We start from the raw sequence: 22,558 nt of genomic DNA, 5'->3' as shown, positions 1-22,558 counted from the left end.
AACAGGCCTAAATGTTTATAAACACCTACAGCATTTTTGTTACTTTTTACATAACGTTACTCACCTTATTGGCAGTGCTACTGATGTTTATGACTTCCGATCACAGCAATGCTGTCTTCTTTCCGAAGGAAACCGTCTTCACTTTCGTGCGCTCCTTAACAGTGAGTGGCAGATCCTAAACGCATGGAAACATTCGCTGAAGGGAATTTTGCTTTCATTGTGATCAAGGGGATAAAAGTTTGGGTTTGGGAACGATCGAAAACTTTTCCCACGAACGGAAACCGAGCAGGAGAGATGGAGAGGCGTGACTTAAACCCCTTTACGGTCACTGCTGGGAATTCATAGCGCCGTTACAAATATTGTCCTGTAGAGGGCGCGCGTTGACCTGCAATCCATTTATGGCGATTTCTTTAATTCGTGTGAATGTGGAGGCAAATGTGCTGGATTCAGAGGATTTACATAACATCTAAACATTTGCCAGATGCTTTTATCCGAAGCAAGTTACAGTGCATTTAATCTACACGTTTTCTCAGTATGTGCGTTTCGTGGGACCCATGGCACGTCACTTATTCAAGTGCTAAAAGAGCACAAGTAAAACTGTACAACACATTTTGCTTAAATATAAAGTTTATTGCAAGTGTTACAGCATGAAATGCATAGTGTAAAGCGAACCTCGTGATATTCAAATGAATTTAAAAACACGTTTTAGTCAATACGGTCATTGTCTTCGTATTAAGAATGGTCAACTGTGTGTGGAGTTAGTTTGCATGGTAAACAATAAAAAACAGTTTCATCAATAATACATTAGGACAGGCCATATGTTTTGTTTAATTTTTACATGCATAAGTCTGAATTGAAATGACTGTACATTGTCAATATGGTTGTATATGCTTCCACATTCTGTCAACAGATGAAAACAAAAACCAAGTAAAATCATATAAAGAATGATGTTCGTTTGCATAGTAGCATAGCATTTTTTGGCAGCAAGACTTCTTCACTTACCTCCAAAGAGCTTTATTCTGCACCTTAACTAGTTGAGAGTTCTGGGATATATCATTAAGACAGCAAAGCATGTAAGTACCGTGTCGCAAACGGCCCAGAGTGCACACACTCTAAAAATGGCTGGGTTATTTTTTAACCTATAACGCTGGGTTGAGTCCGTTGGGTTGTTTTTTTGGGTTATTTTTCCACATGTTAAACACTTTTTGGGTAGTTTTAGTTTTCCAGGTGTTGGGTTAAACCCGCTGGGTTGTTTTTGCCCACCGCTGGGTTGTTTGAAGAGGCTCACGCGCTTCCCGCCCTGAAGACGTTGAGTGTACTACGCAACTTTCATTTTTATAAAGAACAATGGGGCAAAGCCACTGGTTGGAGCAATTTAAAGGTACGTGTTTTACGTTTTAAGTAAATATTTATTGAAATGAGCAGAATTTGTAACATTTTGCAAGGCAACAGTGTCTTAACTAACATTAGTGATGTAACTTAGATGACCAGCAACTGTTACCTCAGATCGCCATTACATAAATTGACTCGCATAGTCCTGTTAAGATGCGCGACACTGCGAATTAATACAATTTTAGTTAACCCCATTACATGTAAGCTAAGTCTATGAACTTTATTGAGAATTGAACTAAAAGTGAGTCAAACCGGCGAGTGCCCCGCGAGCGCGGTCCAGCATTCCCGGTTCAGGAACGCCTCTCTCGGAGTCCACTCTGGACATTAAGCGGCCAGTCAATTATATTGCTCCCTCCGTTTTAAACCAAACATTTCAATTACTTGCATATATACCTGATGTCAAGACACAGTGCTAAGTGTATCGGAGTATTGTTATTTTATCATTTGGTTTTCTTCTTTATAGATTGGACCAAACGTGGTGGAATTTCTTCACCGGACAGAATTAACGAAGCCCTTTCATTTTGTTCCGCCATGGGAAACATCCGGCATATATCTCAGGCTTTTGTCATTTTGAATGGACAAGTTCTGGAACAAACCACGCTGCTTTCAGCTGTTGATGTATGTTTCAACGCATTTTATGTGTTTTGATGTTAACTTTCCCAGGCAATGCGCTTCTACCTGGGAATTTCTCCAGACTGTTGTTTTTCAAATGAAGGGGAATGAATCATCTGCTATTCGATTTCTTCGCTGCTCTTTGCTTGCTGAGGAATAACTTAACTTTTATTTTTTCCTTGATGTTTTTGTTAATATCTGTATTCGTTTAATTTAAATACAGTGAAAGTATACATTTACACATTAATGTTTTTACTGATTCAGAATTCAAATTTGACTGATTCATGAATGATTTTATTAATTCACTGATAATTGTTCTAATTGATATGTGACATAGGTCTGTTGCAACATGTAATTGTGCAGAATTTTATTCATTTGTGTTATCTATACTGCTAGTGTTTGATATTAGCCATATTTTTATTTATTTAGTTATTTTTATTAATTGTCATTTGTTGCTACATATTGTGGAAAATGTTTATTAGTTATTTATAATGTTATTTATTAACATGTTATTTATAATGCTTGTTAATGTTTGATATGAAACATTTTTATTTATTATAATTTAACAATTTTCTTTTAAGCAAATCTATAAATATTGCTGCTACTGACTGTAAAAGTTTAAATTTTTATTAACAATTATTTTTACAGTCAAAAAAAAAATGTTTTAAATAAATGTCAATTGTCTTGATTGACAATGAAGCACAGGAGAAATTAAGAATAACCCAGCAAGAATAACCCAGAATTAAACACATGAATAGTTAAAATGACTACATTTGGGGTTTTTTCAATAACCCAGCATGTGTTCTGTCCAATATTTACCCAGCGCTGGGTTGCCAATTGGGTTGTTTTTAACCCAGCCATGTTTAGAGTGCATGAAACCGGTCAGTTTTGGACCAATGAAAACAGCAGCTGCATATTTTTGACACCTATATCATGCAGATGCATGTAAGATTCAGTCCCAGTGCAGACTGAAGCCTTTGGACAGCATCGCCGCTTCCAGATCGCTGTCCTCCTCTCTCTCGCGAACTCTCTGCTCTTCCAGCAAAGCCACCAGGGCATCCCGCTGCTCCACGACGTCCAGCATCTCGCTCAAGATACGCCTCTCCTCGGCCAGCTCTTCCTCTCCTTTAAGATGATCTGAGCCCGAGAGAAAGAGGGATTAAATGAGTGTCACGCTGCGAAAATGTTATAAATAAATAAACATAAGGGGAAAAACGCAGCTGTGATTATTTCAGGGGTCATCACAATGTCAATGTGAGAGATGTTTTCTTACTATGGGATTTGCTTTATTACTGACATACAAAAATTGATGTGCTGTATAATACTGTAAGTGCAGTGAGAAAAAAAAAACAACCGTCGCTATTTTGGGTCAATGTTACTGTGCATTAAAACACCGGTGCCAAATGGAAGTTTTGTGTCCCAATGCTGACACATTATTTGAATGATAAATGATCTTGAAGATTACATGTCATTGATTATTAAAAAAAACAAAAAGTGTATACAGTATCTATGTTTTTTACAGTACATGTATGTACAGACATCTATGTTTCATGAGGCTATAAACTATAAACTACTATCAACTTTTTTTCAGTGTGTGTTCTGACCGTCCACTGCCATGCGCTCTCTGAGGTCCTGCTGCAGACGACTCTGTCTGTCCTCCAGCTCCAGCTCACGTGCACTGCAAACAGACCCCACAGATGAGCACAGAGCAGTCCGACACCACTACAGAGTACAAGGTAGGCATAAAAATACTCATTGTGCATTAAAACAACGCGGAAAAAGAAAAAAATACACAAATATACCACTCACAATATCATGAGCTCAGATTCATAGCGCACAAGAGCGTTCTTCTCCTGAACCAGCTTAAGCCACTGATGCATCAGGCTGGGGTCATCCTTCTTCCCCATCCCTGAATGATACGGAGAACTATTATTTGTGAAAACTTTAAAGCGATAGATGCATTACATGCTTAGAAACTATACGTCTAACTCAATTGGAGCATTGTGCAAGCAACAAAAAGTCACGGGTTCCAGAAAACACACATACTGACAAAACAACATCGATTGAATGCACTCTACGTGGCATTAAATATAAAAGCATCTTCCAAGGTCGTAAATGAAACAAAGGTCAACTATACAAGTCATGCAAGCTGCACACAAACACAAAAGGCTGGGTATTTAATATGAGATGTAGAAACAGGCCAGGAGATCATTCTGTATCTCTGCAACATCCATGCAGATCAATGACGTGCCCATGCAGTTCCAGCACAAGAAACAAACAAGAAATAACATACGTAGCTGGTGCAGTGGAGGTTCCTGCACCACATAAAGAAAAAAGACCGTACAGACATACACGGAGTGATCGTGTTCTGTCCCTTTAGCTTTGGCTGCGTACGGTGATGCGCAAAGACAAAACGGAAGAGGGAATTTGGAAACTTTAGAAATGTGTTATCATGAGAATCTGCAGTAGTGAGACAGGAAGCTGAGGCGGTTACCTTCTGAAGAACAGCATGGACACAGATAGACGGGTCTTCTACGTGGAGAACCCAGAAAGGGCTCGGCTAACACCACGGGGAGGAGCAGGGACAGACGGGGAAGAAGGAAAAGCGGAGGGCGTCAGGAGTTAAGTCGGTCATAAGATGGAGAAGACGAGCGGGGTTTTGTTTTGATTGTGAGAATCGACTGAATGTGGCCTGGACTCGAGCAGAGAAATGTGTCCCATGTCTTGCCAAGTTAAAATGACCTCTGGCCTGTCCTGGTGTAGAGTACTGCTCTATGAGTCTCGTTCAGGGTAACATAAAGAACTACAACAAAGACTTTTTATTGTGTTAACTCAAGAGCCTGTGTTAGCCCAATCCTTTATTAGTAGCATTAGCATCAGCGACCCGTCGAACGTGTCGTACATACCACCCAGATGTATGTCCAAGAGGTCGGAGGTACTAGAATCTTCCCAGAAGTCTATATTGTAAGGAAGGGCACATCATGAGAATTGTGACCAGGAATGTGAGGGCCAGGTGACAAACCGAAAATATCGACGTCTTACATTTTATGTCCAATAAAATACTTTCTAGAATGAGTATGTCCTTTCTAACACCTGCCAAAGACTAGCGGTAGAAAGTAACCGTTTGTGAAAAGTAGGACATATCTGCAGGTTACCCCTGGATTTAGGAATGTCAGCATGGGAACAACTGTGTGCATTAAACCTTATACGTTTTTAAAGATCATGTAAATATGTTTTGATATACAAATCCAGGGCTAGCATAAACCGTGAAGGTTATACAACCAAATGTGAAAGAAAAAATAGAAATTATATTTAGAATAAATATATAAATGTTATGATAACGTACACTTAGAAAATAACACGGTATGAATACCGTTCTCTTTTTTTCCTACATCAGTATGCAGTTTCTTTTTATATTCAAGGGACAGTTCACCAAAAATTCCATCATGTACTCATAATTACTCATAACTCACCCTTAAACCACAGAGACATGTCCTATCGTTTGTATTCCTCAGAAGAGTCATATGCAGATTTTAAATGACGCGAGGGTGAATAAATGATGACAGAATTGTCATTTTTGGGTAAACTTTAAGTCCCGAGGCTCCTAAATTAGATGAGAAAGTGACAGGTGATTGACAGGTACCTGCTTCCCCCCTCAAGGCTTTCTCTACGGCCACGCCCCTCTCTTCCAGCTGCCTTTGCTTCACCTCCACCTGCTCCAACTGACGCTGGATTATCTGAGACGACACACAAAATACACAACCTTTAAAAAAGCATCTTGTGTGCTTTAATGGATGCGATTTGCAGAACCTTAATCATTTCTTCATACTGTACTGTACAATAGCTTTTCATAAATGTAAATCCTGCAACTTTATTTGCAAGTTTAAATAAAAGATGTTGAGAATATTTGAGTATATTACAGACGTTTGGACCTCAGTATACAAAGACACATGCCATGGGTAGGTTTGAAAACATGGTACGGATACAGTAACGCTCACCTGCGCTCTGTGGAGTCTCCGCAGCTCCTCCTGCTTGGCTTGTCTCCGCGCCGCTCTCTGAACCCGGCGGGTCAGTTTGGCATTGAGTTCCTCCTCTGTTTGTGTTTTCTGAAAGAGCGTGGTACACACACTTATACTGGAGGGGTCGGGGAACACCACCCACACACCCACCACTTCTGTAGAACACCACGATTCGCTGGTAGCCTTGATTGGCTGCTCTGGTTTATCGCTGCGTTTCTATTGGGCAATAAGAGTCTGAGCTGTTGCATGCACCAACAGAAGGAAATGTGGGAGGGGTTTATCAAATGTAAAATAAAAGATGCTACCTTAACGGCGTACGCTCTCTTGAACGCCAACGCGTGAGGCACATAAAGAGACTCCAGAGAAAGAGGGCAGATAATGCATTAAACTACTTTGAAACAAAACTGTACTCTAACTACGACATACAGCTAGGGCTGGACGATATGGCCAAAATTGATATTGAAATACATTCATGCATTTCGGTCAATACGATATAATTCCGATAACGATATAAACAATCTATAAAGCGAGTACATTACTCCCACATTACAACACCTGCATTGGCCTGCACTGTTTTCTGTACGGTGTCCTTGAGTGTCAGTAAGGCGCCTATAAATGAAATGTAGTAGTATTACAAAAAGTCAAATGTAAGATAGAAGTTGAGAGAGCCCTCTGATATGAACAATACAATGCTGGTCAAAATCATTCTAGATGCCAGCAGTGTGCAAAGCTACATATGATTATTAGAATAAGATATTTTGTATAGGACTGTGCCCTTACCTTGTGTAAGTTTCAAATATTAGAATCATGTTTACCAATAAAATTGAGAATAACTTTTCTAAATGTGCTTCAAAGCATAATTCCATAACTTCAAATGTGCTTTAAAGCATTGGCATATTTTCAAAGCTCTACAAGGGCACAGGCCTCCCATTACTTGACACTTTTTTTCTTTTGACATATTCTTCTAAATTAATAATTTTCAATTATTAACGTCCACTGAATTTTATGTATGATTGTATTTCCCTTTTTTTTTTGCAAAACTGATCTATGCAACATCTGCCATGCTCTCCTGCCAGCTGACATGAAGAACCGTTTTCATTCGTGTCGGTGTCTTTCAAAGGCCCTACAGTGTGCTTCAGTTAGCTATAAAAAACTATGAAATTTGCCATTCTGTCCTCGAAATTGACATTAAGAACTGTTTAAACTTGTTCGTATTTATTTTCCGAAAGCAAGCATTAGTAAGTTGCAGATCCGTTTTGTAAATTAATATACGGACAAAAATGATCAATATTAAACTTAGCCCGTGTTCAGACTTGACTTCTTTTTCGAAGCTGCTAGCGTCTGTTTGACATTATAATCCTATGGAGTAAACCGTGTTTTCAAAAACGTCCTGAGCGTCTTTTTCTGCAGCTCAGAGCGTCTTTAGAGGTTGAAAAAAGTTCAACTTTTCTGGGGAAAAAACGCCCACGTCAATATCAGCTAACCAATGACAGAGACCTGTCGTTTCCATAGCAACAGGCTCCAGCTCGAAAAAATAAAAAGGCAGCCGAAACGCCCATTGGAGCATAGTTTTATATAAATGTAAGTTTAATTTTCACTTTCAACAACTTCTGATTGCATTTCTAGCGAGAAATTAATATTATAGTTTTTCAATATGTGATTAGTTGTTGCAAATACGCTCTCTGTTTGTAACTCAAATAGACTTCCGTTACGCTGCCTATCTGTTTCTCTGGGCTGCCTTCGTGCACGCTGACGACGAAGTCATGGTGTTCGGCTGCTGTTTGTAACCAAACGCTGCCAGCGTTTATTTTTACTAAAAAAGCGCATTGGTCAACTTTTCCTTCTCAAAAAAGAAGTTAAGTGTGAACACGGGCTTAATCTAGTGATTTATACTGGGGCAAGATGGAGTGGCGCTCCATAACACCAGTAGCCACTGCCGCGGAGCAGAGCGAGGGCTCAGACCCGGACGTGTAATGTATATTGAAATATCGAAAATGTGTTTAAAAACCATATCATCATTATCGAAATTAATTCTATCGCAATAGTTATTGTTATTGAATTATTGTCCAGCCCTACATACAGCACAAACTCTATAGAAAACTCTAGAACTCTATATAATTCTATATCAAATCAAGAAGGAGAAAGACCCTTTTGGATGGCCGGTTTGGTACCTCCTCCTCTATTGTGTCTTTCTGAATGTCTGATCTGATGTGAGAGAGCTCCTGACTCAGCTGAGAGCAAAAGCAAGAAAAAGAAAAACAACAACAAAAAACTTGATGAATAAATAAACTGCCTGAATTTCCATCCGTCAACCCAGATACACACAGCAGCTCTAAGGGACTGAGTGATGAATATAATGGGTTTTAAGTGCCGTATTTTTTTAATTATTATTATTTTTTTCTCGATTAGAGTTTTGGGTTCCTCGCCACCGTTTGCATACTGTTTTTGCACTATCTGCCTGACCGGGGGGGCTGCTTTAGAATTTTAAAGTTTTACTTAATTAATATTGCACATAGGAATTTATAGTCTGTTATATTTGACCTGTGCTTCTCTCTCCTTTATCCTAAATGTGTGCTCTCACTGAGCGTGTGTGTGTGTGTGTGTGCGTGTGTGTGTGTGTGTGTGTGTGTGTGTTTGTGTCTGTGTGCGTGCGCATCCGTGTGTGTGTGTGTGTGTGTGTTGTGTGTGTGTGCGTGCGCATCCGTGTGTGTGTGTGTGTTGTGTGTGTGTGCGTGCGCATCCGTGTGTGTGTGTGTGTGTGTCTCTATGTCTATGTGTGTTAGTACGTGTGCATATTGTGTGTGTGGAGTGTTTTGTATGTGTCTTCTGTGTTTTCAACCTTTTCTTGTTTTTGCAGGTACAACTTTAATTATTTTGCTTATAGTCAATATGTCTCATGTACAGCTGCTTTGTAACAATGAAAATTGTAAAAGCGCTATATAAATAAAGTTGAGTTGAGTTGAGTTGACTATTCACTCGTTCAACAACGCAATGCATTTCACAAGTCATTCATAAAAAGATACACAGGATCGTAACATGAGAAAAAAACTTTTCCTTTGTTTAAAGTAAATTCATTTCATTACTAAAACAAGCTGCAAGTAAAACTACTCAAAACCTTCAGCAATGTTTTATTGAACTTGAGCTACAAATCATTTAGAAGTTTTAAGATTTCTTGAATCAGAAACCCAAATACAAATAACTTCGTACATAGTTAGTCACAACTAATCTAACCCATTTTATACTGTTATGATGCATCGTCTTATAATGAATTGTGATAGGCAGTCAGTTATCTTTCTCTTTTAAAACCAATTATAAACTTACTTTTAAATCTGTAATCCTAAAATTAATTTTACAGTTCAATGTACATATTATTAAAAAAAACAATATTATTAAATAGAATACTATTCTATGTGTTCTATATAGGTTTTTCTAATTTTGTCACTACTATCTGTATGTAAAACACTATAAAGCTTCCTTGCAAAAATGCAAAATTGTCAAAAGTGCTACATTAGAAATGAATCTGAAGTCAATTGAAATCAATCTGTGAATTGAAGGGAATGTTTTTGAATGATAAGCGAACAAGGAAATGGCAAAAGGACATGAGGATGACAGAAGAGAGGTGTTTTACTCCACCTGAGCTCTGAGTGGACATCTCTCTAAAACAGCACTGCATGACAAATCTGTGTCCTCCGAGAAACTTGGATTCTTCCTGAAGCACAAATCTGACATGCGGAGAGACATAAAAACATCATCAACATCACAGCACATGACGGTCCATCCATCAATTTATCAGTTTACAGGATCTGTATCTCACCTGCGGTTCTGCCCGGTACTTTCCTCTTGCTCTCAGTGTTAGCAGCTGCGGCCGGCATCGTCTCCTCCTTCCTCTTCTTATCCTTCTTATACACCGAAATGACAGCTTTCCAGAGAGACTTCTGCTTGCCCGGCTCCCGCTGCGTCTCCGACGCTGCATTCAGACTCTTCCTGCTTTTCCGCGGTGAAAACAGCGAATTGCGCTCTTTCTCCTTTCCCTCCACACCCACGTCTGCCCCCCACAGCTTCATCTCCGGCCCCCCTGCCAGCAGCGGGGCGACCACACGGTCTGGAAGCGTCCTGCTGTGCCCCAGTCCGCGCTTATCTGTCCCATCATGCAACGGGTCAGCCACGTTGCCACGTCTTTCCGGCAGCCCGGCTGGCATTGCGGGACGGTGGTGAGGCTCTTCGGCATCACCCGCACACAGGATCTCTATTTCATCTGACGGAAGACTTTGAGCTTGGTTGAGTTTTGGTTTGGAACCGCTCTGTTGGGGAACAGTGGTGTCCAGAGTCGTGACTGATGTAGATGAGCAGACCAGAACCTCTCGCTTCAACGGCGGTTCAGAATGCCGCGGGATGTTGCAATGCTTGGCAACGGGGCTGTAGGGAGGGGTCAGAAGGCCTGCATTTGGATCTGAAAGTCCAAGAATCGCTCCAGAAGTAAAAGAGATGGAATCAGAGTCCGAATTTTGCTTTTCAGCTGTCACACAACCCTCCACAGTGATGCTGAGCCTGTGTCTTACAGAGCAGCGACCTAAAGCCTCTTGTAATGGGACGTCTGCCTCGCCATCTGGAGACTCCCTGCTTTTTGGCGTTTGGATGGCAGAGGTATTGCAGGACGGTATGAATGTGACCGAGGTGTAAAAGCTTTCTTTACTGGTGGATTTTTGGGTGGAGGAAGCTGTCGTCGGGTCTCTGGACACCGGAGTCAGGCCTAAAGTCTTCCGGATCTCAGCACTTTTCAGCCAGAACTCCTCTATGATCTCTGATGTCTTGACGGACGGGTTCTCAAGGGCCGTTTCGGATTTGGATGTGGAAATGTGTGTGGGGCCTGAGTCGGTATCAGGCGCTTTAGTTTGTTTATGGGTGGGTGGAGACTCTGCAGGTGATTGGTGGAATGGAATGGACTCTTCCTGTTCATGTGGGTCACATGCTTTGGAGACTCCGTCTGAGTTGGTGTCTAAATCCTGTTCATCACTGCAGGTCTCTGGACAAAAACAAAGAAAATGTGAACCTAAAGAGCTTCAATAAAGGAAGCGAAGCAAAATCTGAATCAAGCGAAGAAAAGCAGGAATTTAAAGCAGCTGAAAACAGATATGATGGAAAAACATGTTGGAATAAACGGTGAAGATTTTATTCATAGCTTTTTTAAAGGTTTCCAGGATCTGCGCCTTTTTTCTGAAAGTTCCTATTTTACTTGGTTAAATATTTATGAATGTGTATTGGCATATCAATGATCAGTACCTTTAGTTTAATGTTGCTTTTTATATTCAAATGTACAGTGAAACAAAAACAAAGGCTCATTTCTTTATGCTTTAAATAGCAGTAAACAGCAAGCATAGACATATTCTATAAATGACACTTACTTCAATCAAGCAAAAACGAAACGCTAATGCATTGCAAACTATACATACTAGGAATCATGCATGGGCTGCAAATAAAAAACCTGCAAGCAAGATCAAACGAGTTACAAACAACTCAAGAAAAACTAAAGAAGGCTGTCAGTGGTCATCAGGGGCGGTTCTACCTTCAACAAACCCCGCCTCCTCTTCCTCAAGCCACACCCCTGAGAGCCGCTCCCTCTCCCAAGGGCAGTACTCGCCCTCTATACACACAGATACACACACGGGTGTAAACAACCCACAAAATAATTACACGCTTTAAAGTGGATAAACAAAAAAGAACAATGTACGGACAAACATGCACATCACATACAAGACAAATACAACACCGGTATTGTGTATTAACAAAACCTTGAATTAAACTGTCCATTACAAATACCTCATCTTAAAAATCTACAAGATGATTTTTCTGAAATGAACAAGTTCTATTGTCAAAGTCAGTTGAAGTGAGACCTTTAAATAAAACAAAGGAAAGATGTCAATAGTAAACAGACGCTCACCATCACTAGAACCTCCCTCCTGCTCCTCCACCTCCTCTTCTTCCTCCTCCTCTTCCTCGTCCTCCTGTCTTATCTGACCTCCCTCTTTTTTCTTTAGTCCCTCCCCCGAGTCTAACACACCCTCTCCATTGGTCCTGCTGTTTGTCTCCTCCTCCTCCAGCTCCGACTCTGAGCTACTGAAGAGCAAACAGCCAGACATTTACTGGAAATGCCATCAAACACAGGAACACAAGAAGAGAGCGTTTGCTACCTGGACTGCTCCTCCGAGTTCTTGTCCTGCAGGCTGGCGCTGAGGTTGTGCTGTGCCAGCGTCTCCTCGGGAACCTCCTGCAGTGGGTTGTTCTCTGTTTGCAGGCAGGGTTTGTAGTTCTCCAGCTCGATGCGCTCCGGTGTGCCACACAATCGCTTGGCCAGGCTTGATGCCATGTCTGAGCGGGTACCGGACCAGCAGTCTGGAGGAGTCGCCGTGCCCACAGACCCCGGTGAGGACAGAGACGTGGAAGCTGAAGATGGTGCAGGGGCGGCCTGAAGACACGGAGGAACACACGTTTTCCATTTGCTCTTAAAACAAAACACTACATTGAAGATTTGACCATGTTTTAAGGGAATACAGAAATATTTAGAGAGAAAAAAATGACCCCACAAGGTCAAATAATACCTTTATTAGCCAGCTCTATAGACTGCGCAAAATACTAAAAATAGAAAAAGTATAAGAGAAAGCTAATGTAATGTATAGATAAAACTAAACTGAAATAAAACTATGATTCAGACTAAAGGAAAAAATCAAATAAAATGAGTGGGAGGAAATGAAAAGAAATCACAAAAACAAGACACTAAATGACACGAAGCAAAAAAACAACAACAAAAACCAACTAAACTAAACCATTATTTTTGGTTGGCGGTCCTGTGCCACTTTCTATCCAAAACACACAAACAGCAAAACTCAACAATCATATATACACTAAAATGAGATATAAACCTATCATCACTTAAAGATTCAATAAACACAACAATCAGCCATTATGTATAATAAAACAGCCGTTTTATTCAAGTAAAAGTAGACACGATGAGATTACCTGAACAGGCATCTGGGCCGGTCGCTTTCTCTGAGTCAGTCCAGCGGGTCTGAAGGTGAAGTGGTGCTTACAGTAAAACTTCCCTAAAAAGTACAAAAACGAAAGAGAAAAGAGTCGAATAAAACCATAAGCGATGCATAGAGTAAATGTCTTATTTATACTAAAGCTTACGTGCCTTCCAATGCCGCCTCTTTTTTGAAATGTTTAAATCATGTGATCTATGACGGCCAATCAGATTGAACCTATTGAATGTTTTGAGTTCTATTTTTAAACACGTCTAACACGACATATTCCTGAGGGGCCTCAGTTTGTGTGTGCGTGTGTGTGTGCGATATATCATTTTCGTACGACAATAAAAGCCCTGTCCCAACACACACACGTTTAGACCTTATGACTGTGGAATGGCAGCAACAGAGCGGTTTGTCCAAAAAACATGCGCCCACAGCAACACAAAACAACAGCGCATTCTGACGTGCCGGGTCGCCCATCTTGTGACAACGTTCATTTAAAAACACTCATTCTTTTTAATAAAGAGCATCACATTTTACAACCACCGAGTACTTCTTTTATTATGGAAAGTAGGGTTAATGGGTCACGAAAACAATTTGTATTATGTGCTTTGAAGTAGTTCATTCACAATCACTGGAATACTCGGCTCTGATTGGTCAATCCTGATACGTGCTTGTTTCCTGTCTCTCACTCTCAAATAGAAATGTGTAATATTAATATTGATCAATACTTTTTGATGAACTTCTGTGCACGTACGTACCGTGTAGCTGATCGTGGGCGTAGTTGGAGAGGCGCAATGTGGAACTGCAGTGATCACACTGGAAGCAACTCCTGTGGAAGAACTTTCCTTCCGCGCTCAGCCTCTCCATCACATACACACGCCGCGCGCAGAAATAACACACGTCACTGCCGCCCACAGTCACAGGAAACTCCTTCGTCTGAGATCCCTGTAGGTGAAAGGTCAGAGGTCACAGTAAGAGGACAGTACCACAGGACAGAATATGCATGTGGGTCAGATGGTGACATGGGAACGTTAAGCAAGGCAAGCGTTCTTAAAAGTGACAAATGAAAGAAATTTGGAATGACGTGAGGATGAGTACATGATAACAGAAATGTAATCTATGCCTAGAAACCTAAGCTTAAATTAGTGATCAGTAATGCTGGTTGTGAAGGGAAGCAATGAGCCAGACTTGAATCGTTGGGCTTATTAGAGATATCAGAATTAGGAGACGATAATAAATGAATATCAAATAAATGGACATTTGGCATGGGTTCTGCCTGCATTACAAGTGAACTCTTACCAACTCCCTCCTGTGAAGGAGCTTGGGAGCTTGATCCGTCTGACTCTGAATCTGATTGGCTATCTGCTGAGCCAATGAGCTCACTCCGCCCGTATACATCTGAATGTAGCTCTACAAATCAAAAGATGAGTATGGAAACTAAAGAGAAATGGAAAACTTGACAATCACCAAGACACTCGCTCAACAAACTATCGGGAATAACACATTCAGCGATTTCCTCCCAAACCTTTTACAGTAGGCATTTACAAGACGCTTTTATCCAAGGTAACTTACAAAACAAAGAATAAGCAATTCATTCTAGGAATCGGGAAGTGGTCACTACAACGTTTCAACAACTGTTATAGACATGTCCGTAAAAAGGGAGCGAAAGTGTAGATGAGAGGGATTTGTTATATTAAAATGAAATCATTTAAGACAATCAATCACTCTTCGGGATCAGTTCTGAATAAACTAAATGTATATAAAACGAGAGAATGACTCAAAAAACTTCCGTCAGTCAGTAAGATAACAGAGCTTCATAAAGATAATGAATCGTTATGTCAGAGAATTTTCAGTTAAGACATCACATGTTCAATGTCCTCTAGTCACCGACAGAAAAACAACATGACGTCTATTGGTCCGCGGGCTAATTCACACAGAGCTTCTTCTTAAAGTCTAACAATCACTGGTCTACTTCTGGATTCTATAGAATCGGTTCGATAGGAACTATGAACATTTACAGGGCTCTGCTTGTTTTGAAGTACCTGTTCGCTTCTACTCGGCAGAGAGTGAACTTTGACCTTTTCCTTGTAGCGAAAGCTCATCAGTTCCTGTTGCTGCGTTCGTTTTTTCTTGGGAAGGGGGCGTGAAGGTGAAAACATTACATGTCGTGCATAAGAGTCGACTTTTAATGCAACAGTCTACTGCACACACACAGCACTAGGATTAAATCTAATACAACACATCTATGTATGTTCTTGCTCGGCCTATCGCTATACTGAAGTGTGTACCTGCCTCCAGGCTGACGGTTGAATCTGCGGCGAAGGTGAACCGATGCGCACTAGATTGGGCAGAGAGCCGCTCTAATGACGGCACGATGGGTAACACGAACACAATAACCACACTGATGAAAACGATCAATGGAGAAGAGAGAAGGAACCAAACTTGTAATCGACTACATCTTAGCCACACCCACTGCAAAATCTGATTGGTTAAAAATCCGCCTCAATATACAGTACTGTGGAAGTGACCTTAGGCGCTCTGCGCACATGCAGCTCACACAAATGTACACACCTGTCTGCGAATAGCGTTGGCTGATGTCGCCGGGGCGCTTTCCTCGAATTTAGACAGCAGTAGCGTCGCCATGGACCGAACCCTGCTGTGACCCTCAAGCGCCTTTGACTCTGACCCGGATGTCACCACTGGAGTCTGATCATCATTGGTATCGTGAGGAATGTCCTCCTATATCAGTCAAATATATCAGCAAAGGAAATCGAATAAGAAGTATCGAACTAAAATAAAAACTTCTGACGCAACAGTACTCACATCCTCTGATTGGTCCGCTTCGCTTGTCCGTCTCCTTTTCCCAACGCTGTCTGTATCCTTCTCTTTCTTATCCTGATAGAGAAGAAAAATAACAGCTGAGCGGGAGAAAACGAGAGCAATCGTGCCTTTGCTTGTGACTGCGAACCTTAGGATTGCGCTTGCGGGACAGACTCTGTCCCAGTTTGCTGAGGAGAGAGATGGGTGACCTGGGGCTGGAGAACACAACGGCTTTCTCTTCCGAGCTCGAGCTCTCTGTCAGACGAAAACAACAGACGAGTCTTTGTAAAGAGTGTTTGTGACTACAATGACATGCTACCTACTCATTTTAAATCGAAAGTAGTGTGCAGTATGCATACTGTGCAAGCTTTTCTGTGCACTTTTTGTATTCGTGGCATACCCGGATAACATACTCTATCCCACAATGCAATGTGCTCAATCAAATATTTATCAATGATTTATTTTACCAAAATAAATCATTTAATATTAACCTTAATACTTATCAAGTAAATATTTAATTCTGACATTTTTATAGAAAATAGATTTTTATTTAGATCATAACTGCAAGTAAACCGCAAAATTACAACACGGTGAGCTCATATGACAGTAATGTAGCTAATTCTTTACAATTTATATCACTGGATATTGCAAACTGTTACCCATACTAATTTCACATAAATAGTAGGTAGAACACAGTATGTAAAAAGGACATTTAAAACAATGTCATTGTGTGTATAGAATTTTTTTTTGTTGGTGAACAAAGTCAAACCATAAGAAAAATGCAGATGGCATTATACTCACCACTAGGTGGCGCTGTGTCTTTAAGGAGCTCGTGGAGTTGACTGAGGTACATGATCATACAGAGAGAGTCGCTCTCTTCTAAAGTGCTCATCTCTTTGCCGGTCATTATAGGACAAATACCAAACTCCTGCTCGGCCACATTCATACCCAACTGACCGTTGAGCTCCGCCTCGCTCTCCTTCAGAGACGCAAACCCACTGCGAGAAACAATGAAGCTAGTATACAGTCACACGTACTGAAATACTCGACGCAGCAATACAGTCAGCCCACACATCTCTTTTTCTTCACGCTCTATACTAACAAAAAAGTACTCGCTATTAGTATTCTTATGGGATGCAATAGATCTGAAAAGCGAGTAGGGCTTCATACTCCTGTTCTGTAAACAGAAAAACTCTCTCAGAAGAGTACGTGGACTCACATGAGGTCAGGTCTGTATCTGTGGATGAGGGCGCACAGGGCCAAGCCACTCCTCCAGGACGTTGTGAAATCGCTCACACGCACGCTGGCGTAACCCTTCAGCTGCTCCTGACACCAGCTTAGCAGCTTACCGTAACGGGCTGTTGACTCTAAACACACAAACATCATTTCTATTCATATTTGATATGCTTTTATGCAAAGAATTCAAGCTATGCTTTTATTGACATGCGCACGTACCTTGTCGTGTAAGTCTCGGGTGTGGAGAGCTGACCGTATCCATGCCCAAAACGGGACCCTCGCCCGTGTCTACGAGATGCCTCACCTGAACAACACACCATTATTGCATTATCATAATCATCATATTTAATGTGCCTTGTGATGTCACACGATGAAGATTTTGGACCTGAGCAGCATTGATGAGTTGCACATTGATGTTGGGATAGCGACTAGCTGGATCCAGACGATACTGACTGTAGTTCTTACTGACGTTCTCTGGTGTTGTCTGCGGAAGTAACCGATACACGCTCTCTCTGAGACGGGGAAGAAAACGCAAGGGGATATTAGGACAGAATTCTGCCGTCGCAAAACTGAATGTAAATAAATGTGGCTTGATTTTATGTAGATGTCTGTTAGCTCTGACCTCTCAGCCAGAACCTCTAAAGGGGCGTGGCCTTGACCCCAGCTGCGCACCATCCACGCCGTATCCATGGCTGCCAGGAAGCCCCGAGCAATTCCGGTTCCCATTGGCCAGAATGGCTAAAAGAATAAAAAAGGGTTTTAAAGGGACAGTTCATCCAAAAATGAAAAATCTCTCATCATTTACTCACCCTCCCTAAATATCTTTGTTCTAATGAACACAGAGAAAGACATTTGGAAGAATGTTAGTCATTTTCAGTTCTGGGACATGTTTTTTATTGTATTTTTTTGTTCTGTTGAACACGTAATGAGATATTTTGAAGAATTTAGGAAAACAAAGAGTTCTCGGGCACCTTTGACTACCATTTAATTCTCCCTACTATGGTAGTCAATGATCAAAAAATGATGAAAATGACTAACATTCTTCCAAATACCTTTCTTTGTGTTCATCGGAACAAAGTCATTTATACAGATATGAAATTACATGAGCGTGAGTAAATGATGACAGAATTTTCATTTTTGGATGAACTGTCCCTTTAAGATATACTACACACAGAAAAACAAAATGTGAAGCTTTTAAAACATCGAACTAATGCTTTTAGATGAGAAGCAAAATATTGTTTTTCTTAAACGGTATCTGTGTCTTGTTTAACATTTAAATATCTAAACAAACCTAAAAGCACTTTATAGTCCAGAAAGGTCTTTCAAGGGTTGCTTACTTTTATGACAGCTAGTCTACATACTGTGTGACAAGAAAGAAAGAAAGAAAGAAAGAAAGAAAGAAAGAAAGAAAGAAAGAAAGAAAGAAAGAAAGAAAGAAAGAAAGAAAGAAAGAAAGAAAGAGAAAGAAAGAAAGAAAGAATCCAATTTTAGGACGTTGAACTCTTTTCATCTGGATCTCATCCTCTCACCTCCAGTAAACTGTCTCCCACCAAAGCAACCAGCAAGGCCTGTCCCCTACGCTGTCGCACCATCGCCGCGTTTTCTGATGCGTACATGCAGGTGAAGTCAAACATAGCCACGTCTGGCTGTCCATAGTGGTTTATGGCAAAATCCAGGGTAGGGAGCTGCTGATTGGTCGAGAAGTCCGCTGCCTCGCGGGCGTAGGAGAGCAGTGCATTCTGGTCCACGTTCTGCCTTGACAGTAACATCTCTGTGTCTGCGTAATCCTGCAAAGCAACATGTAAACATGCGGCTGCATACGCACGCAACCACACACACGTAATGCCATGACTCACGCGCAGTATGACTCCTTTGTCCAGAAGACTTTGCTTTTTGGCCGTCATGACGAAGTAGTGAGTGTCGTCTTTATAGTATACTATATTCTCCAGATCAATTCCTAAAGAAAGTTTCATTTATTTAGAAGAAATACTCCATTAGTCATTTTTAAAACAAACATGAATATATTGATAATATAGCATACAAATTTTAAAAAATTGTTTCCTTACATTTTGAAGTACAATCAAAATGTCTTTACAAGTCATTTCAACTTATTCAACTTTGACCTTTTGTCCAGCTCTTGTAATTTTTTTAATAAGTAACTATTTTGAGGAGTGACCGTAATGTCAAAACATTTAAAAGTTTACATTTCAATCTAATTTGATTTAAGGAGCAATTTTGTACAGTATGAAACATGATTGAATAGAAATAATACATCAGTACCTGTGGCTTTGCGCAGGTCTTGGAAGAACTTCTGGTTGAAGATAAAGGCCACGCCGCTGATCTCCTCCACTTTAGCTTCAGCGGTCGTGTTGCGATTGATGAAATTTGCCGTGATGGCAATAGCCAGTTTTCCCCGAAACTCTTTCCTGCGAAATCCTTCAGAAATAACACGAAGAGTTTCAAACACCTCTGAAGTTTCAGAGCGGTTCAAAAACAGAGTCTATGTCTTCATTTCATGCGGGGTAAAATTAGAATTGAGGAACTGTCTGTTATAGAATGCTGGGAGCATGTGATGTGTTTCGATGTTTGGGTTAGATTCGTCACCTCAGGTCTTACAAACTGGATGTCCAAATGTTCATTATTTGCAAGTTCTAAGCTCAGGATAATAGTGCTTGTTCTTTATGTATATTTCTCAGTATTATATGCTGTAAATATTCCTTATTCCATAATATTATTTCATTCATTATTAATGTTAAATTCATACAGTTTTGTGCACCTTGTTCAGCAGGGTGTTTGTTTATGCTAAAAAGATCAATTTTTAAAACCTAGAAATCTTCACATTTTTGTTTTAAAACGTAACACTTCTTCATCAAGCTTTTGCCAGAATTCAAAAACACAATCTGAATGCTGTCGTTTCCTATGACTCAAACCTCAGCACAGGTTACAAAACACGTTTTTGGCCTTTCTGTGTGTAAGTCTGAGAAAGAAGAGTGCGCAAAAGAGGAAGACCGGAGAAAGCGAGCTGAGACGGCACACACTCCTATCGTGACTAATGCGAGTTTAAAGGATACGTCACCCAAAATAAACATTTCATTTATTCACCCTCATGTCATTCTAAACCCGTTGATGTCTCTTTATAGGATATGTCTCCAAAGGTTTTGTGTCCAAACAATGGAAGTCAATTTGGGTCAGTGTCAAAATATCATCTTTTGTGTTCTGCAGAAGAATGACATACAGGTTTGAAATGACATAAAGGTTAGTACAAATCAGTTTTGGGGGTAACTATGCCTATAAAATGAACACAGACTAACACCGTCCGATCGCTGTGTTCCTGAAAGTACAATAAACATTCCCATAACTCCTAGCGAGGCTGATACCTGGTAATGTGTTTCTTCTCCCATCCGCTCCGATAACTACATCGAACTCCAGCTGTCTGACTGGATGAGGTGAAGGGTGGACCTCTGCTCTCCAGCCAACCTCTACACAAAACCAAAGTTCTCAAATGTGTGTCCAGTTGCTCGGTTGAATTGTGTTTCGATCACGGTCTTACTTTGATTCTCCTGGTTCTCCGGAGGTTCCAACAGATGTTTGAACTCCACGTTCACGTGAACCTCAATCCCCAACAACAAGGCCACTTTTAGTAGCATCAGCTGCAGCCGACGAATACCTACAAATAAAAAGATGTTGGTCAAATCTGCAAGACGTTTAGTGTGTCTCGATTTGAAGATTAGATACTGTCCGCTTGACTCACTAATGTGGTCTATGGCTCCGGCACAGAACTTTCCGTAAAACTTTTTGGCCCCGAGACCCCGGAGGTCCTGAATGGTGAAGGGCCAGAGGTGCAGAACGTTGTTCCTCGAGAAAGCGTCTCTCTTTTCCACTAAAACCACCCTGGCACCCAAGAAAGCCAACTCGATAGCCGTCCGCAACCCACACGGCCCCGCTCCAATGATCAGACACTGAAAACAAAACAAAGTTGCATTCGCAGTTGTGAAAGTGCCCAACGTAGCGAACGGCATTGTGGGTGCACCTGTGTTTGTACCGTGGTGTTGGCGCAGGCATGGCCTCTCATGTACTCTTTTTGGCCGACACGTTTGTCCAGTTTGGCCCATAATGCTTTGGCTTTCCAGTAGTGCAGTCTGTTCCTCAGGGTGTGGTAGAATTGAGGCTGCCCGTCTGGATGAAGATCGAGTTCGGCGCACAGTTCTTGAAACGCTTTAAGCGTCTCTCTGCAGGTGGCCGCCTGCACGAAGGCATCGAAGAGGGCGTGCGCGTGACACACGTCTGGCTGTCAGTCTCCCATGTCTGCAGGAGTCAGCTCACCTTTGGAAGGGACCAGACACAGGCCATCTGGGGAAATGGAAAGAAAGAGATAGAATATTACAGGAAGATCCAATGCTGGGTGTCTGGACAGTGTGTGAGAGCTGAAGAGGTGGTGTGAGTCTGGTTTTAACCCTTAAGCAATGCCACCCACTGGGAAAGAAAAGGGGATTATGGGTGAGCCCATGTAATCGTTCTTTTATTTTTGGCTTACAGTAGCACAGGACATGTTGGTGCTCTATGTTACTGGATGGTGACCAGCTGATACATATGCTCACCAACAGACACATGGGTACAGAGCTAGCTAGGAAATTAGTGCAAACCATCGACATCTGAGCGCTTATAAATAACTGTAAAAATGAGGAAATCACAAAAATAAGGATTGTAATAGCTGGCTAACTATTAGGGACAAATCTGTCCCAGACACACACAGGCATCTGCAATGACATTTGCCTTATTGAGATATCGGGGTGTATTTGTGGTCAGTGGTCAGCCAAAATATTGAACTAAAAGCAGCTAGGGAAACAGACAGGCCTTAGAGCAACTTTACAGGAACAAAAAGTGACTCAAAACACAAACGCATCAACGCAGTGAAGAGCACACTGCCCATCCCCTGGTGTTCTGCAAGACTGCCTTTACTAACTAATTAACTAATCACCCACATATGATCATGTCTGTGGGACAACAGCCAGCAGCATCCTCTAGATAAAACCTGTGACCTGTGTGCTGAGGTTTAGTGATTGACAGGTGCGCCGTTTAAAGGGAGAGGATTACAGTGCGTAAAGCGCGTGCTGCAGAAAGACTATCGATCGCAATTCTTCCTCTAGTCAGCCATTCATACATTGACTGCACTGTAAACTATGATGGCATCTTAATACATGCATAATTAATTCAATTGTAGTTAACATTGTTCACATATTATTGCCATGTACCATTGCGCACCATGCGCGAACCCCCGACAGATGCGCAGAGATGCAAACGTAAGCTTTTCTCCACAGTCTATTTACTGCATTTTCCACATCTAAACATACTTGAAATGTTTCCCACACTAGAGTGACACACACTGAAACAACCCGCACGGCATGTAATCTGCACACATTTTCAGTGTAACGTTATAACACGAGCTCCAAAAAT

General features: G+C 41.1%; 1 protein-coding gene across 1 annotated transcript in view; it reads right to left on the bottom strand.

The window, feature by feature from the left end:
• The window catches only part of mical3b (microtubule associated monooxygenase, calponin and LIM domain containing 3b), a 38,500-nt gene that overhangs the window by 15,689 nt on the left and 253 nt on the right, over positions 1-22,558 (bottom strand). The window contains exons 2-31 of the mRNA XM_057324873.1: positions 21,147-21,454; positions 20,856-21,063; positions 20,655-20,771; positions 20,482-20,583; positions 19,385-19,540; positions 18,961-19,061; positions 18,634-18,891; positions 17,727-17,842; positions 17,490-17,616; positions 17,324-17,408; positions 17,088-17,235; positions 16,670-16,866; positions 16,017-16,123; positions 15,872-15,943; positions 15,620-15,787; positions 14,348-14,458; positions 13,807-13,993; positions 13,038-13,120; positions 12,212-12,486; positions 11,962-12,137; positions 11,587-11,664; positions 9,838-11,046; positions 9,657-9,745; positions 6,003-6,110; positions 5,648-5,741; positions 4,499-4,564; positions 4,298-4,390; positions 3,814-3,913; positions 3,609-3,682; positions 65-3,141 (exon numbers count right to left, since the gene is read on the bottom strand). Coding sequence (XP_057180856.1) covers positions 2,957-3,141; positions 3,609-3,682; positions 3,814-3,913; positions 4,298-4,390; positions 4,499-4,564; positions 5,648-5,741; positions 6,003-6,110; positions 9,657-9,745; positions 9,838-11,046; positions 11,587-11,664; positions 11,962-12,137; positions 12,212-12,486; positions 13,038-13,120; positions 13,807-13,993; positions 14,348-14,458; positions 15,620-15,787; positions 15,872-15,943; positions 16,017-16,123; positions 16,670-16,866; positions 17,088-17,235; positions 17,324-17,408; positions 17,490-17,616; positions 17,727-17,842; positions 18,634-18,891; positions 18,961-19,061; positions 19,385-19,540; positions 20,482-20,583; positions 20,655-20,771; positions 20,856-21,063; positions 21,147-21,176 — 4,920 coding nt within the window. The 5' untranslated portion in view covers positions 21,177-21,454 and the 3' untranslated portion in view covers positions 65-2,956. The remainder of the gene's footprint in view (positions 1-64; positions 3,142-3,608; positions 3,683-3,813; positions 3,914-4,297; positions 4,391-4,498; positions 4,565-5,647; positions 5,742-6,002; positions 6,111-9,656; positions 9,746-9,837; positions 11,047-11,586; positions 11,665-11,961; positions 12,138-12,211; positions 12,487-13,037; positions 13,121-13,806; positions 13,994-14,347; positions 14,459-15,619; positions 15,788-15,871; positions 15,944-16,016; positions 16,124-16,669; positions 16,867-17,087; positions 17,236-17,323; positions 17,409-17,489; positions 17,617-17,726; positions 17,843-18,633; positions 18,892-18,960; positions 19,062-19,384; positions 19,541-20,481; positions 20,584-20,654; positions 20,772-20,855; positions 21,064-21,146; positions 21,455-22,558) is intronic.

The sequence above is a fragment of the Triplophysa rosa genome, linkage group LG24 (genome assembly GCF_024868665.1).
Source record: "Triplophysa rosa linkage group LG24, Trosa_1v2, whole genome shotgun sequence".
In the NCBI taxonomy this organism is placed as follows: Eukaryota; Metazoa; Chordata; class Actinopteri; order Cypriniformes; family Nemacheilidae; genus Triplophysa; species Triplophysa rosa.
Note: the sequence above shows the minus strand (reverse complement) of the source record. Positions and strands in the feature narration are given on the sequence as shown.